The sequence below is a fragment of the Pundamilia nyererei genome, unplaced genomic scaffold, assembly GCF_000239375.1.
Source record: "Pundamilia nyererei isolate P.nyererei 1_Seehausen unplaced genomic scaffold, PunNye1.0 scaffold00229, whole genome shotgun sequence".
NCBI lineage: Eukaryota > Metazoa > Chordata > Actinopteri > Cichliformes > Cichlidae > Pundamilia > Pundamilia nyererei.
In genome coordinates, this window is record NW_005187630.1 from 70,087 (window position 1) to 87,031 (window position 16,945).

At 39.0% G+C, this 16,945-nt stretch overlaps 3 protein-coding genes across 4 annotated transcripts; all 3 read left to right on the forward strand.

Annotated features, from left to right (window-relative positions):
- Positions 1 to 470: 470 nt before the first annotated feature.
- LOC102195446 (troponin I, fast skeletal muscle-like) lies at positions 471 to 3,909 on the forward strand. Its single transcript, XM_005748750.2, has 7 exons — positions 471 to 946; positions 2,716 to 2,748; positions 2,880 to 2,919; positions 3,046 to 3,174; positions 3,264 to 3,353; positions 3,468 to 3,641; positions 3,724 to 3,909. The coding sequence occupies exons 1-7, from the start codon at positions 807 to 809 to the stop codon at positions 3,799 to 3,801; spliced, it is 684 nt and encodes a 227-aa protein (XP_005748807.1). The 5' UTR covers positions 471 to 806; the 3' UTR covers positions 3,802 to 3,909.
- Positions 3,910 to 6,148: 2,239 nt separating this feature from the next.
- LOC102195168 (troponin I, fast skeletal muscle-like) lies at positions 6,149 to 11,189 on the forward strand. Of its 2 annotated transcripts, none has more exons than XM_013914842.1 (7): positions 6,149 to 6,248; positions 7,417 to 7,449; positions 8,362 to 8,401; positions 8,486 to 8,614; positions 9,065 to 9,154; positions 9,799 to 9,972; positions 10,819 to 11,189. In XM_013914842.1, the coding sequence occupies exons 2-7, from the start codon at positions 7,442 to 7,444 to the stop codon at positions 10,891 to 10,893; spliced, it is 516 nt and encodes a 171-aa protein (XP_013770296.1). In that variant the 5' UTR covers positions 6,149 to 6,248; positions 7,417 to 7,441; the 3' UTR covers positions 10,894 to 11,189. The 2 variants fall into 2 exon arrangements, with proteins under 2 accessions (XP_013770296.1, XP_005748806.1); XM_005748749.2 differs by having other exon boundaries at positions 6,156 to 6,252.
- Positions 11,190 to 12,530: 1,341 nt separating this feature from the next.
- On the forward strand, positions 12,531 to 16,375 carry LOC102196013 (troponin I, fast skeletal muscle-like). Its single transcript, XM_005748752.1, has 7 exons — positions 12,531 to 12,624; positions 13,600 to 13,632; positions 13,814 to 13,850; positions 13,949 to 14,077; positions 14,702 to 14,791; positions 14,879 to 15,052; positions 16,011 to 16,375. Exons 2-7 carry the CDS (start codon positions 13,625 to 13,627, stop codon positions 16,086 to 16,088), a joined length of 516 nt encoding a protein of 171 aa, XP_005748809.1. The 5' UTR covers positions 12,531 to 12,624; positions 13,600 to 13,624; the 3' UTR covers positions 16,089 to 16,375.
- The last annotated feature ends 570 nt before the right edge of the window (positions 16,376 to 16,945 follow it).

A 16,945-nucleotide genomic window follows, 5' to 3' on the forward strand; every position in this document is an offset into this window, starting at 1 on the left:
ATTTTGGATTTTTGTGTTGATTACAAAACCACATTCAAATGGACATTTTCAGGTGAGTCACAGTTTTTATCATATTTGTCTTTCTTTGCCTTATATGTGAAAATGTTCACTGTTTCTATTTATTGCCGTTTTTAAAATTTCTATCTCTTTTTTCTTTTCAGTTGCTGCCAATGTAACGTGAGTATTTTAACAATGTCTGCATCCAGAAGTTCATACCACAGCAGCAGATACTGTGGATCACGGAAGTTCTGATTGTATTTTAAAGCATGTTTCTGCACAAATCTCTGAATTATTAAGGCAACGCACTCCTAATGACAAAGGGTGTATGTACAGTTTAAGTGCATTCTTTCGTTTTGTAGATAATTGCAAAAAACCTCCAGAATCTCTGATCTATCCAACATTTACATCACAAGAAACTGCTTAAACACAGTGAAGCTTGAAGACAAACTCTATTTCAAATATTTAATGCTTTAATCTGATGCCCAAAATAAATGTTTTTTTTATTTATTTTTTATTTATCTCTTAGCATCCCCTCGGTTTTGATTTCTTGACGTTGTCACAGCTGGTTTTGCTGATTTATGAATGCCCTAAACTAGAAATTATCCCAAGCTTTAAGTCATATTAAGTATGATTTAAGTCTCATCATTTCCTTATCTCCCTGTGCATAGTGCCTCATGTCCAGCTGTCAGCCTGACCTGTCCCAAGGAGGACTGCTGACCGCCTTGGATTGACTATTTATGAGGTGACTGGTCAAAGGATGAAGGCATTTCAGGAGCTGATTGGCCTGGTCGGTCTCAGGGCTTCTCATGGCCATAAAAGTTGAACAGCCAAACCCCCGTCCAAGCCCATATATACCCCACAGAGTTAGCTTTTTAATCAGTGACTCCCTCACTGCGTCCCAGCCCTTCAGCCAGTCTCTGCCGGCCTCCTCATCATCACTTTGTAGGTGAGAAACTCTTTTACTTAATGCTTAAAGTGAAGCTGATCCTCACAGGAAATACAATTTAGTGAGTCTGGTGCAGATTAATCTTATAACAGGTTAAAAAACCTTCAATATATAAATCTTGAATGAATGTATTCAATAAGAAAATTATTATGTACAGAATTACTGAAGTTTTCAATCATAACTGAGGTAATGAGTAAAGTTTTCATATTTTTTGGATGTTTCCTGTTTATATATTATGGTTTTACCATCTTGCACCCTTACATTATGTGCATAAAACTATAAAATCTACATAAAACTACTGTAAGATTAAAAAACAAACTAGATTTCCATATTTATAAATAAACAAGAAACAAGAACAAGAAAGATTTATTGTTTCAAAAATGAGTTTTCCAAACTGGTTAAAAGACATTTCTATCTCGTTTTCACACTGAACATCACAATTAAGCTCCTTCTTATTTTTTTAAATTATTAACATGGTATTAAAACTCGTGATTAATGCACATATAGTTTTATTCAACTGCATTAGAATCTGTAAATAAATCGACTCAAACAGTTATCAGCCTGCAGGGTCAAAGAACTGAAAAATCAGATGGTTCCAGCACATCCACCTGAGCTCTCCTGAAAGGCAAAAGGAAAGAGAAAATGTTGCTGCACCGAGATAATGAGCGATTGTCTCTGCCAGTAAAATAATTAGTAAAATGTGAAAGTGAATGAACTACACGTGTAAAAGCCTGCAGCAGTCTGATTCAGGTGTTGTCCTAAAGTTAATCAGCTGGGATCAAATGACAGAAAATATAAATTAAATCATTTTTTTAACAGTTTGATCATTTTCACATCTCAATGTCGTCCTCTTGGATTGCATTACTCTCCGACATGTGATGGTTGACCTTTGACACTGAGCCAGGATTAGCAGTGGCCCAGCTGGCACAAGATTCACCCTGAAGTTTCTATTCTTAAATGACCAAAAATGCACAAACCTCCTGTGGAAGCTGTTGGGGGAAGTTTCCAGAGGGAGACATCAAAAATAGAGCAGAACAAAACTGAACTTTAAGAGTATTTGTGATGTACTTATTGATTTTAACACATATTTCTACACCAAGTTGCATTTTAATAGCAAATCTAAATTTATAAAAGCGTGGCTTGTATGTCATTATCCAGGTAACAGAGTCCTGTGAAAAAACATCCCACGATTCAGCCTGTAAAACCATCTTTGGTAACTGACAGGCACCCAAACCTCAGCTCACTCTCTGGGCAGTTTACTTTTTTGGGAATAGTGTTGTTTTTCGTTCACATTCATTTTGTTCTCTTTATTCTTTTTAAATCTACTTTATGGAGTTTGTAGTGTAGTAAAAATAAAGACGAGATGTGTGTGTAAAGATGAGGTCAGAGGTGACGTGATATTTGGATTCAAACTATAATTGGAATAGATTTCGAATTCCCATATTTCCTTATATTCCTAATGCTGTCAGTACAAACTAAGGCAGCAGGAAACGTAGTTTTAAACAGCTCTATATTGGATTATTATCACGTTGATCTTCAGATCAGTATATTGACCTTGAAGAAGAGTTTAGAGGTCATATGTGGTGTGACATTTAAGATTTTTATATATTATGGTACACACCACACGTTTCAGTTGCCCATGGTTAACACATGACCTCTTTGGTGGAGGTAATAAATTCATTGAATTTACTGAATGGAATCTTTTGTTACTTACATTGTCTCAAATCTTTGCTTTCATTTTCTTCTTCATTTTTTCGGATTATTACCAGAGTCAGAAACCTGAAGGAAGCCACAATGTCTGAGTGAGTATGTTTATTCTGTGTAAAACACTTTGAAAGAGCCAATCAGGATATCACATTCATCATTTTGTGAGGAGTTTACATCAGAATACTCGAATGTTGTTTTAAATATGTCGCGTCTTTATGAATTAAAGGGGAAAGAAGATGACTTCAAGCCGCAGGCATCATCTCAAGGTGAGACTCTGTTAAGATTATCAGCGCTGCATCTACATGGCCCCAAAAGTAAATGAAGCAGCATCAAGAACAACAGTACAACACACAGCAGTAATAATGTGGAATCTCTTTGTCGTCCTCTTTCAGAGTTTAATGCTGCAAATCGCTGCCAACTTGCTCGAACAGGAAGCTGCTGAAATCATCGTCACCAAAGAAGCTTACCTCGCAGAGAACTGTGCCGCCCTCGACCTGAGCAGAGACCAAGCAGCTCTGATGGTAAGAACGTCAACCTCACTCTTACATGATGGGCTGTTTATATGACAACAACTGCATCTGTTTTTTTTTTTTCTTTTAATTCTCGACAGGACTTCTGCAAAAAGCTGCATCAGGCCATTGATAAGATTGATGAGGAGAGATACGACACCCAGGTCAAAGTGGAAAAGGCCGACAAAGAGGTGGAGGATTGTGTGCATCTGTCCTCCTTTTAGCAGATTGTGTGCTGCAGTATACTGCGTGGGTCTGTGTTTATCTGCTCTGTTCAGCCTTTGAGCTTCTCCTTTTGACTTCAGATCAATGAACTGAAGATGAAGGTCATCGAGCTGGCCGGAGTGAAGAAACCAGCCTTGAAGAAAGTGCGTATGAGTGCCGACGCCATGCTTAAAGCTCTTCTGGGCTCCAAACACACGGTAAACATGGACCTCAGGGCCAACCTGAAGCAGGTCAAGAAGGAAGTGAAGGAGGAGGTGAGTGTTTGCAGGCTGATTGTTTAAGAGAGCTAAAAACAGTTAACTGTTGCTGATGGTGGGCTGTGTTTGTGTCCTGCAGTCTGCTGAGGTGGTGGGCGACTGGCGCAAGAACATTGAGGACAAGGCTGACAGGAAGAAGATGTTTGAGACCTCTTAAAGACTTTCTCATCCAACTTTTGTTTTGCTCATTCTGGGATGTTACAGCTCTTCATCACTGTTGCCTCTGATCTCTTACGTGCAATTAAATGTTCTTTTTGGAATAAGGCAATGCTGTGAAGCTGCACTTTTTTCAAGGCGGTCTTTTTTTATTTTAACGGCTAATTTAAGTTGGGCTAATTTATACGGGCTGTTGTATATTCACTTACTCCTGAGTTCAATCAGGTTCAATCAGAAATCTAAAGCAGAAAAAGCTTTTTTTTCCAGGTGTAAGATGACTTTAACATAACTTACATTTCCAAATAGGCAGTTAGAAACTGAGATGTGTTGTGCTGATGTTGAACCACCAGATGTCAGTAGAGAGCCCTTTCATCCTTTATTTGCTGGCTCCGTTTTCTTCTTTTACATCTTCTCTTTTTAGTTTGAGTCCTAGAAGACTCAGCTATCTGACTCAAGACTCAACTTTTTTTCGTCATACCTGGAATTTACTGCTCAATCGTTTGTAATCAAATCATATTTGATCACCAATAAAGCTGCAGCCACACAGAGTTCTACAAATGGTGAGTGCTGTTACTCTTTTGACCTTCATCACTCTTTGTTTAACCACTGCATTCAATTTGTCTTCATTCCTTACAATATTTACAGTTTTTATGTTAAATAACTCGTATAAATTAAGTAGGGATTTCTCAACATAGTTTATCAGGTATGTTTAGATGTTTAGATATCTTTCCATTTGTGAATGTCATGGCTGAGAGGGGAACAGCTAACAACGGTTGTGTTAAACATCAGAAATTGTTTTTTCCTAAACTTTCAAGTGTTTCTCTTTTGATTTATAGTTCTAAGGAAGAATGCAGTCAATCAGACTGTTTTCAGCTTCTATTAACAGTAAATCAACAATAATAACAATAAGTCATCGTTAATGCATTCAGTGATAGAAACAGAACATAAAGACCAGAAACAAAACGATGATTGGTCAAGTTACATTCCCTGTCTTACTTTCACTTTCCTGATTCCCTCTCATAGGCAGCGACCTGGTGTGATGAATTTCAAACTTAATGTGCATTTAAAAAAAAACACCCTCAAATACTAATATTTGGATAGTCAAAACAAAATCGAACATTTAGTACATTCGTATTGAAATATTAGTGCTTATTAATGTGCTTATTATAGGTAGTAGCACAGTGTAGTACATCAGTATTATACTGGTGTTGCATCTATATGTGGTAAGCATACATATCAAACCATCAAACATTATTTCACTGTTAGGATAATAATATGGCTTATATAATTCTTTTTTTTATTTGTAATGTAATCCACCAAAAACTGAAGGAAGGAAATTTTCTTTCGATTTCCGTCTGTAAGCAAAGAGGAAAAAGCCAAAATGATGCCAAATTAGTTGTTTTGCTTCATTTATACATTTTAACTTACATTTACACGTTAATTTGTTTCATTTAAATATTAGATTTTTATTTATGACTTTTTAAAAATTTTACAAAATATATGTCCAAATTTCAAAATGACCATCAGCATTATGGCTTCAAGCACATAAAACTCATCAGTATTAAACTGTCTTCTTAAGTCAGACTTTGTTTGATGCCATTTTGTCAGATTTAGTTTTGTTGTAGTTTTTCTGTTTTTGATTGCTCTGTATTTGGCACACTGACTCTACCAAGGGTGTGGAACAAAATCCACGGCCCCCTTTGCTCAAAGAGCAGATTTTAAGTTGTACTGGCTGTCAGTTTTTATGGTTTGATTTTGTGTTTAACCTCTTAACGTTCACCACGTCACCGGTGGCCCATCGAGGGTGATGGTTCTTTTTGTTTTGCAACATTCACACAGTTTACAGGGACATTTGCTGAAATTACAGGATGTTACCTTTGATATACAGTTGTACTTTCATTTCGGCATTAACATTTTAAAAAGGGGTGAATTTAATTCACCCTCCCTCTCCCCCTCACCCCTACACTCAACCCTTAACCTTAACCCTGGACAGGACATCAGTGATGTCATGTGCATGAAGAGTAACTTGGTGCTGAAGCCTCATTTTAACGACAGCTGAACTTGATTGTGTCTAACAGCTTCAAATGCTGTTCTCAGAGCTCAGTGGGAATCAGTGAGATTGAATTACGTCAGCCACTCCGTTTGACTGTTGTGTGACAATTGCTTCGTCCCTCCGCTGGCCTCTGCGGGTGGGAACCTGATAGCGTCTGTCCAGCCTCCCGTCCAGCCTCTCATCCAGGGAGGCGACTTCCTCCAGTAGAAATTTATGAGGTTCCTCGTGGTATTTCTGGAGCCTGATGACCCATTGGTCTGAAGTAGCTCTGCTACCATAAAGAGGGCTGGCTTTCCTGCTGAGCCAGCACTTTATAGCCTATATACTCTGTTTAATCTTTACTGTTTGAGACTTAGCTGTGTCTCCCTCCCTGTTCTTCTTCCTCGTCTTGCTTAGTAGGTGAGAATTTCTCCTATAGCTTCACTCACTGTCAGGGAACAATACAGGGAGGGCTGCTCAAGAGGTGGGGGGTCCGGGAATTCTGGAGAGGCTTTTTAAGCACGAAGGACTAATTTTTTTGTTTTTAAAGATGTTGCTGCAGCTGTGACCTCTGACCTCTGATGTTGTGTTTAGAGAGAGAGAGAAGGAGCAGTTAGCTGGAGCTGACACTTACGATGGCTATTCAGACAGCGGACGATACTGGACATGCAGACGGGTTAAATGTGGATTTTGGTGTTGCAGAGCTTTTATTGATGTTTGCTTTGCAGCTTGCATGCTGTTGACGAAACTGTCAAGATTTGAGGCTTGAAACAATGTTCGAAGATGCGTTTGTTTTACCACTTTAGCTTAAATCTGCACACAGAGTTGGTTGGAGTTTTTGGATATTATAGACCTGCCATTCCTCAAATCATTTAGAGATCACATCAAATCCAGATAGATCATATAGATCATACCATCATGAAAAAAATTGAGAAAATGGTTTTATTTAGAGGTGAAGAAGAGTCGTTTCCTGCACGTTCTGCTGACCAAGTTTAAGGAATGTGTGTTTTTCTATAATCAGTCCTAAATGATTTGAGTCTTTCTATGCATCTTTGAGCTAAATTAGTGACTCTTAGCTCACAGGACTCAGTTTGTGTCTTTTAGGTTGGGCTGTGAAAGTGAGGATTTGTATTTCGATGATGGATGCAGACTTTATTTTTAAAAAAGCCTCATTCTCCAGATGGTGACCTGGGCACACACTTTGGTGCCTGGCATGGCTTCAGGATGTTGAAATCTGTTAGCTGCTCTCACTGTGCACTCGCTGCCACACTCGGTTCATCTGCTGGTGACATTTAGTGCTCAGATCGTTGGCTCGCTCCAACAACTTAAATTCCAGGCAGAAATGTCTTCAGAGGGGACAACTGTCGAGCGCTCCTGGGCGCCTGACCCCTCCTGTCCAAAATTAGCTGGTTTGTGGCAGTGTGATTTTCCATGATAGTAAAGCGCATCGTGTTTCTCGCTGGAGGTCAAAGGGCACCCAATCAATAACAGGTGTGTCCAGCTGAGCTGTGAGTCAGGCAGAGTCAGGGTTCTGTTACTTTTCACTCCTCGCATTTGACTAACGAGTGTTTTCTGTCTCTGCAGGGTGTGAAGATCACAAACAGCCAAAATGACTGAGTGAGTACAATTTTACTTTTTTCATTTTCTCCTTATTTGCTTGCCTTTTTTCCAAGTCTTCCCCTTCTTCTGTGTTTCTCCTCCTTCTCCTTCCTCTTCTTCTTTACCTCCTTTTGTCTCTCCCCCATCTTCTTCTTCTTTTCTTACTCCTGCTTCTGGTTCACCTTCTTTAAGATGATTGCACATGAAGCACTTATCAGTGGGAGTGAGAGGTGCTGACAGGTGGATTTGTATTGTCAGGTTTGCTGTGTGACAGACGGGTTTAGGACCAAAACACAGAACTCCACAGACAAAATGTAAACTCCAAAAGCAGCTTTATTGCAGAACCTCAGAAATTAGCCATGAAACACACGAGGCACACAGCTTAAGGGAGAACATGACAAAAGGGAAGGGACGACTGAGACAATAAATACACACAGAGGATAACGAGGGAACAAGCCAACTGAACATGACACACACAGGATAAGGGACTATCAAAATAAAACAGGAACTACCTAACAGTGAGACCTGGACGAAGACATATGAGCTTGACACAGAAACACAAGCGAAGCGGAAAAAACGAGGGACAAATAAACCAGTCTGAAACCAAGAAATGCTGCAGTACCACCAGAACATGTGAAACCAGAACACAAACAGCTCTAAGACAAACTCTAGGTCAGCTGCTCGCACTTGGAACTGAAACCAGCACCGAATAATGTGACAAAGATAATCACAATTAAAAGCTAAAGAAAACTCAAAACAAACCCCCAACCCTGGGTCAGCGATCCATGACATCTATAGCTTCGCGCAGAAGCAGATTTTGTAGACATAGAAAGGTGTTGCGTAAAATAAGGAACTGAATTACCAAAATGCAGAAAAATTACAGTCGGTCATTTCAGCTCTGAAGGTAATTTTCTAATCTCTGTCTCACAGGGGAAAGAAAATGACGTCCAGCCGCAGGCATCATCTGAAGGTGAGGCTTAAACCTTTTGTTTTCTAAAACCTTTGAATTTTTGGAGGCTCTCTCTTCACTTTGCATGTTTTCGTCTTCCTGCAGAGTTTGATGCTGCACATCGCCGCCAACTGGCTCGAGCAGGAGAAGACAGACATCGCAGCAGCGAAGGAGGCCTACTTGGCTGAGAACTGCCCACCTTCTGACCTCAGCGGAGACCTGGCTGCCCTTACGGTTAGAACAAAACTGTGTCATATGCTTACACTTTCTTATGACCACAAGAAAACATCGGGGAGTTTTCCTCATTGTAGTGGAGCAGGTTGCAAAAAGTTGAGTTTAGGACATCAGAGGAAGGTGAAACATTTGTGTTATGAGCTGGTTGAATCTTACATTCCATTACATGTCCGTGATTAAAAAGCTATGAATATTTTCTAAGCAGTTATGTGACCTTATTTTACATTTAGCTGAAATTCATAATTTTCAAAATAAAAGTATGTTAATGCAATGTACTGATGCCAACCATTTATTTCTTACAAATTCATGTTTTAGCTAGAAACCACATCTATGAGGTAAAAGAGAAATAAACATGAAATATATATAAAATAGAGGAATTCAGATAAATACCTCCAAAGTGAACATCCATGCTGACTGCTAATGAAAAGCGTTCGTTCTGCACTTTAAAAGGACGCCTGCAAGAAGCTTCACGCCGCCATTGACAAGATCGACGAGTCGAGATACGACACCGAGATCAAAGTGCAGAAAGCCGACAAAGAGGTGAGAGTTTGAGCGAGATTATGGAAAACTCACTTTACTTTTAGATGTTTTTAATCTTAATGTCATCGTGTGTGCATGCTTTATTTCCAGATCTAGTTCCTTTGAGCATTCTCGACTGGGTAGGTGTAGATTTCAGTGCTAAATATCAGAATCAGTGGCTCTAACACTACTGAGTGACGACTGTCGCTGACAGTGAGCAGGTCTTTTTTACTCAAAAAGTATGAATTGTAACTATTATAATGAATGTTGAGAGGCAGCTGGATAAGTATGAAAGAGCTGGAAGGAAAAAGGAGGCGTAGGTTTGATATGAGGGCATTTTTGATTTTCATAAAAGTCTGAAACTCAGTTAACTGTGTGCTGCTGGAACATGTTTCATGTGTTTAAAATGGTTTTTATATTCCTAGCTGCTAAATCAGTTCAGGACTGTAGGGGGCAGACGTCTGTCCCAGTTTTCATAGGTGATAGTTACAACCAGGACAGGTTGGCAGTCCATCACAGAGAGACACACAACCATTCACACTCACGTGAACGGTTCACAGCAGCTTAGAAACCTGGATGTCTTTGGAGTGTGGGAGGAAGCCGGAGTACCTGCGGATCTGACTGGCTGCTTTTCCAGCTTTTAACGAACGATTCTCGACCTCCAGATTGAGGATCTGAAGCTGAAGGTGATCGAGCTGGCCGGTGTGAAGAAGCCTGCCCTGAAGAAAGTGCGCATGTCTGCAGACGCCATGCTGCAGGCTCTGCTGGGCTCCAAACACAAGGTGACCATGGACCTGAGGGCCAACCTGAAGCAGGTCAAGAAGGAGGTGAAAGAGGAGGTGAGACACGAGGTTTTCACAGCAAGGAAATCGGCTTGTTTCATCATCACTGTGTCCCACTGCTGCAGCTTAAACAACTTCAGGATTCAGTTTAGCTCACTGGACCGAATTCATCGAAAGAAACAGAGCGTAGCCACGTGTTAGGAACTGATCTGAGGTGAACGCTGATTCAGCAGGTTTGCAGAGCTTCTCTCCGTCATTATCACGCCTCACGTTTGGCCCAGCAGCTCGATACAGTGGATCTCGAGTGATCTCATTATTTGAATGAAATAATTTAATTATTATCTAAATTTAAATGATTTCTCTCTCTTCTCTAAAACTGTAAATCAGATTTCTGCTACACAAAATAAAATAAATAAATAAAACGACAGTTTTACAATGCACATAAAAAATGATCATCAGCAGTGAAGTTAGGCATGACATGCGAACCGTTATAGAGATGAAAATTAAAACATAGAGGCCTAAACATTCAAATATTGTACAAGTTAGTGTTTCTCTTAAACTACATTTATTTATTTTCATTTTTATTTATTGCACATGTTTTCATCTATGCACAGCTATCATTTAGGAGTCAGGCAAGCCTCAGGCACAAGTGTAAATGGTTATGGCTCTGTTATTATAGTTTTGGATTTTCTAATTAGTTTTATTTATTTATTTTGTTTTTGTCAGTTTAGTTTCATTTCGTTTCCAGATCAGTTTAGTTTTTATTGTTTGAACATCTTTTGCTTTATTTCAGTTACTTCAACCACAGATTTAAAACGTTATAGGTTCAAGCATAAAATAGAAAAAATATAAAATGTTTGGTCTCAGTTTGAGGTGTTGACAAGTTCTTCTCATTCTTTCCAGCCTGCAGACGTTGGCGACTGGCGTAAAAACATCGAGGACAAGGCCGACAGGAAGAAGATGTTCGAGAGCTCCTAAAAGCCGCCTGGATCGGCGGAGATGGTGGAGGGCGGCGGGGGCATTTAAGACTGAGGTCTGAGTGACTGAAGGTGTCTCTGGGTCTCGTCTGGACCCTCAGGGACAAAAGTTCAGACAGTTTCTTGATGATTTTTTGGCTGTTTTTGTCACGCTGTCACCCCTGCGCGTCAGAGAGACTGAACCAAAACAAAGTGAATTTAACTTTGTCTGCAGTTGAAACATCTGGCAGAGAAACGTCAGTTCAAAATGTACAGCTTTTCATGGAATCGTTAGCAATAAAAGTTTTGAAATAAGGATTAATTTGTTGCTACTTGTGTCCACTTAGTAACAGTTTAATGCCCTTCAAATTGATTCCTAAACATTTTCACACTGACACTTCAAAGAAATTCGATTTTTGACAAATTTATTAGAAAAAACATTTAGAGGACCTGCGCTCGTTCTGAAAGAGGAAAACTCATTTTCAGCTGAGAGAAGAGATTCTCCGACATGACTTTTCCAGTCTGCAGCATAAAAACTATAAAACTGATAGTTAAGAGAGCAAACAATGAAACCTATATAAATGATACTTCTTTTAAAAAAGTAATTACATTTCTAAATGCACAATAACATTTACAAAAGTTCAAGCAGTTTTTGCTATTGAACCCAAAACATCATGTTTTCAGAGAGCAAGCAAAAAAAAAATCCTTTTTAGATATTTTCCACACAAAGAAGCAACGATTCAACCATCTCATCTTTCTAGTTTTCAAACAGTTTCTGCATGTAAAGAAAAAACATCTGATTCAGTTTAACAGTTTAAACTTTAGACTATTGAGATTATTAAAGTAAGCTCATCTTACCCTGTTGCAAGTAAAAAATCATGTTGCAGAAATGTTCACATGTTGGAAGCATTTCCATGTTTTTATTTTTAAACTATGTTAGCGTAGCTTTGTGTAATTTGTGGCTCAAAATAATCCTTCTTTAAATTAAGCTGGGCTTGGTGTAGCCCCTCATTTTAGGAACTTTCTTCTGATTGGCTGTGAATCTCAAACAAAAGCTTTGATCAGCAGGTGGGCGGTGCTTATTTGGTCAAAGGGAGAGCTTTGTGATGACCCTGTTAGGGCTAGCCAAGCTTAATGACATCATTCGGAGCCAATAATAGACACTTGTTTTGTAAACCCGGGTGTTTAGAGGAATCTGCAGCCTAAACTTTAAAACACATACACTGTCCTCGTTATTTGAAATTTTGGCAACTTTTCATAGAAAAATTCAAATTAAATAATTAAACAAAATACATAAAACAGTAAAGAAGGAAACACATAATAATTTAACGTTGGGTTTTACAGGAAAGCTGAAGATTTCCATTTGTTGTGATGCTGCAGGGCTTAAAATGCTCCTTTTGAGTTAAAGATCAAAACATATATTAAATCTGTCCAAAGCCTTCTGAAGACATAAAACGTGTTCTGTTCATGCTCCTTTAAGTTTATTCCATATACACAAACACAGCATGGAGGCATGAAGGGTTCTCACAGGGAGGGCGTTTTGCAGAGCAGGGCTGGGCCGGGTGTATTTCAGGAGCTCGCAGGCCTATTGGTCTGCCTGGGAATCCATTTCCATAAAGAGGATCTGGGCATTTTGCTGAGGCATCGCAAACCACCATATATACCTATTTCATTTTTCACTGTCTGTGGCTTTGGCAGTGTCTCCTTTTCTTCCACCAAGTGTGTCCTGTCCTCTTCTTCCTCCTCTCAATAGGTGAGAAATCTTCCTTACTTTATCTTTTTTCTTTTTCTAATATCTCCAGCATCTTTGAGCTTCTCTGAGAGCAGCATCTTCTATTTTATCAGATAGAATAAAAAGATGCTGCATGCAGCCACGTCTCAAAACGACTGTGTTTAGAAAAGACATGATTTAAAGCAGGATTACAGCTCTGACTGTTCCTCACTCAATCCAAGTGGCTTCTTTACATTTGTTGGTGACATTTGACCTTTTTCTGTCAAACCTAAATTTATATGACGTGTTCAGCTGCTCTGCCTCAGTCTTGTCAAAGACCTGATTTCAGCTGTTTTGCCTCAAATTGTTCATTGACTTTTTGGATGTGCGTACAACAGAAATATGAGCTGATCAGAAGGCCTGGAATTACAAAAATCTGATTCTGGTTTGGTAAATATTTTCTGGTTCCCTGAAAATGTTTATGTATAAAGTTAAAAACTGAACAACACTTGAATCATTAATTAATCTTATATATGTATATATACCCTGCCTAAACAAACAAACAAAAAAAGATGTCTAACCTAATCTTCTAATCAAAAAGTGACATTAATTGGTCATGAAGTGAAGACATGCTGTCAGAGTGCCTCAGAGACACTATGGGTAGTTACTAAAGGTTAGCTACTGTCAGCTAGTTCATGATGTCATGTTAGTTAATGATATTCCACTGGAGATTTTTTCAAATTAATCCTTCACTCGATCACGTGTAAACCGAAGAGACGTGACACACGATCCCGGCCAGCCCAGTTTAGTTCAGTTGACGTCGCTGCTCTTCAGCTGTGGCCTCAGATCGCGTTACGGCACAAATATTCCCGTCTATCCATCTCCATCACAGCAGCAGAACATGCTGATCTCAGAGAACCTCACACTGATTATCTGAACATCTCTGGTGTTCAGCAGGGCTCAGAAAGACCTCAACGTTTCCTCCAGTCACTCAGTTTTATGTTTGTCTTACTGCAGGTTGTGAACCCGAAAAACCGCCAAGATGTCTGAGTAAGTGCGAAGAACATCCTGTCTGATTGATGCACACTATACCTCATTTATATATGCACAGAAATCTGCCTCCTTTTAAAGATGCTCCCTTTAAATGTTTAATATCTGGATCCAAAAAAGATGTGAATTAGAAAAATGTAACCTTTACAATTATTAATGATCACAACTTCCTCTCAAACAGGAAAAAGATGACTTCCAGCCGCAGGCATCATCTCAAGGTAAATAAGGATTATGAAAAAAAATTGAGTTCTTCTGCTGCTGAGTATGTTTGAGTGCAGACCATTAAACACGAGACTTGTTTGATGATGTCCTGCAGAGCTTGATCCTGCAGATTGCTATGAACTGGATCGAGCAGGAGAAAAAGGAAACCGAGACGGCCAAACAGGCCTACATGGCCGAGCACTGTTCTCCTCCAGACTTGAGCGGAGACCAGGCCGCCCTGATGGTGAGAGAGACATCAGGGTTTATCCGAGAAAACAGAAAGAATAAAAAAGAATAAAATGTTTCTTTTAGTAGTTCAGGAAACAATCAGCTACTATAATAGCCTTTTTTACTGTATTCATTTAATTAATTAATTTATGTTGTTTATTACTGTATTTATTTCATTATGTTGTTGTTTTGAGTAGAAACATGACTGTTATTATTATTTTGGCATTTAAGTGCCACCATAATGCAGCATGGAAACTGGACACTCAAAGGATGCTAATGAAATGAGAAGCTAGCCTGAACTTTGCTGCTGTAATTCATCATAAACATAAATTACCTGAAAGTGTTAAGTGAAGCACTGAGTGACCTGCTAACATTAGCACTCCTCTGCCAGAGGAATGTACATCCTTTAGCACCTAGCTGCTTTGATCGGCATGGCTAGCAACGCGGTAACTTGCATGTCTCTTCCAGTCTTGTGTACTTTTAGAAGCAAAAGTAGTTTAAAACTTTATATGAGCTTGAAACAAATGATTTACTCACTGGTTTTGTTACTTTAACAGCACTTTTGATATAAAAAGGGAAGGCCGTATAACTCTAAAGCTGTGGGAAGATCATCTTCTGGGGTTTCTTTATGCATCAACAGGAACTCTGCAAGAAGCTTCACGCCGCCATCGACAAGATCGATGACGAGCGGTACGATGCCGAAGCCAAGGTGCAAAAGACTGACAAAGAGGTAATCTTCCTCTGGGAGCATAACAGGATTAGAGTGGCCTCTAAAAAGTAAAGAAGGGTAAATATAACACTTTCTTTCTGTGCATAGATTGAAGACCTGAAGATCAAAGTTGTGGACCTGATAGGAGTGAAGAAGCCTGCCCTGAAGAAAGTGCGTATGTCTGCTGACACCATGCTGCAGGCTCTGCTGGGCTCCAAACACAAGGTGACCATGGACCTGAGGGCCAACCTGAAGCAGGTCAAGAAAGAGGTCAAGGAGGAGGTGAGTTCACAGACAGAGGGTGGTTTTGTCAGGATAAATCGACATGTTTGCACTTTTAGTTCCAGCAGTGATGGATTTTTATTCTTTTTTTACATCACTGACTTTACTGATGTGGTGCCAGTAAACCTGTTTTAATATCTATGAAGCAGCTTATCATCAATGTGATGACCCTACACTATCAGAATATTATATATAATGTTCTCCAAAGTTTTGGCATTCATGACAAAATAATTCTGACGTGCACCAAAAACTGTTGGTGACTTGGACGTCAAAGCGTCACGCGGTTAGACGATACACCGTGGCCTTTGAATTCCAGGCTGAGATTATATTGCAGATTTCAAACATAAATCAACTTTTACACAGCCAAAAATAATATGCACACCCAGGGAAACTTGGCGGCAATCTGGAAGAGAACGTATTTGGACTTCTGATCAGAAACTAGCACTGGAGCCTTGTATATCACACATTTGCTCACAGATGAAATTAAAAAGCATTTTTTTCCTAATTTCTCTTAAATCTGTAATTAACAACTGAATCATATTTGGTCCACAAGTTTTTGGAGGACGTTTTGGAGACTTCTGCATCTTTTGTGTGTTTTTTTTCCTGAAAAACTTGAATAAATCTCACAGTTTGTGATGCAAAGTAAAACTCATTCAGGAAATTAATATTTATTTATTTTTTAATTATTAGGAGTAGCATAATAAAGACTGCTTTTTCAAAAAAAAAAATTAATTCCTGTCAATTATTTCATCATTCAGTCTTTACAGTATTACAGAATTTTTCTACTTCTAGAAACATAAAGTCACATGTAAGGCATGTAAGGGCTGGTTTTCCATGTGTCAGCTGTCAAAGTGCAGAAATCAGCTGATTAAGTTCAATCACCTCTCTTTTTAATAAAACTAAGATGTCTAAATTCCCGGTTTGTTTGGACTAACTCGCTGCTTCCTGTCCTCTGCAGCCTACAGAAGCGGTGGGTGACTGGCGTAAGAACATTGAGGACAAAGCTGACAGGAAGAAGATGTTCGAGGCCTCCTAAATGTTTCGCTGCTCTGCTTTGTTTTTCTGTTTACATGAACTCCATGTGTCCTATTTGTGCTGGTGGAAGAGCGCGTTTGCTTTATGTCACACAGGTCTGAAGAGCAGGTTAGCAAATCTGAGAGGCGGGGAGTTGAATTTACCTGAGGGTTGTTATTTTGCACTTTGTCGTAGTCTGGAGGGAGGGGAAGGTTCACACACCAACACCAAGTCTTCAACTCCACACAGTCGGGGAAACAATCGCACACAATGTTCATTATACACAATAAAATCACGTGTCAGAGACAATCATGCTGTTTTTGTCTTTTTTTTGCCCAACTTTCATCATCATCATATTTACAGGATCACTGTAGAGGCTGAAGTTTAAATCTTTGTCTGAATCTGTTTTAAAGCTTTTACCATGATGCCAGGAAGAAACTCTGATTCCCACCTTTATGTCTTATCTTTGTTACCCAACCTAAATGTCCTCAAATTAAAATGAATTCTTAAAACAAGCCTACTCTATACATGATCAAAGAAATCTTGGTTCAAATGGTAACTAATCTGCACAGTCTGATTTTTACCAAAGATTTGAGCTTTTTCTTCATAAATCTATGAAGTTTTAATTGCTATGAGGTTGTATTTTATTGTTTTTATGAAATAAGTTGTGGAATAATTCAGATTCCGTACAGTCAGAATAGGACACCTAAGTTTGGTTTTTAGATTTCTCACCAGTGCTGCTAAATGCAACCGTTGCTCTCTGTTGTGTAATTTATGAACCATTAATGCATCTATCATATTTTCATGGTGCACTGTAATTGTATGAGCACAGTTTTTTATTTAAAAAAATAATAATGTTGGAAGAGGTTTTGGTTTATA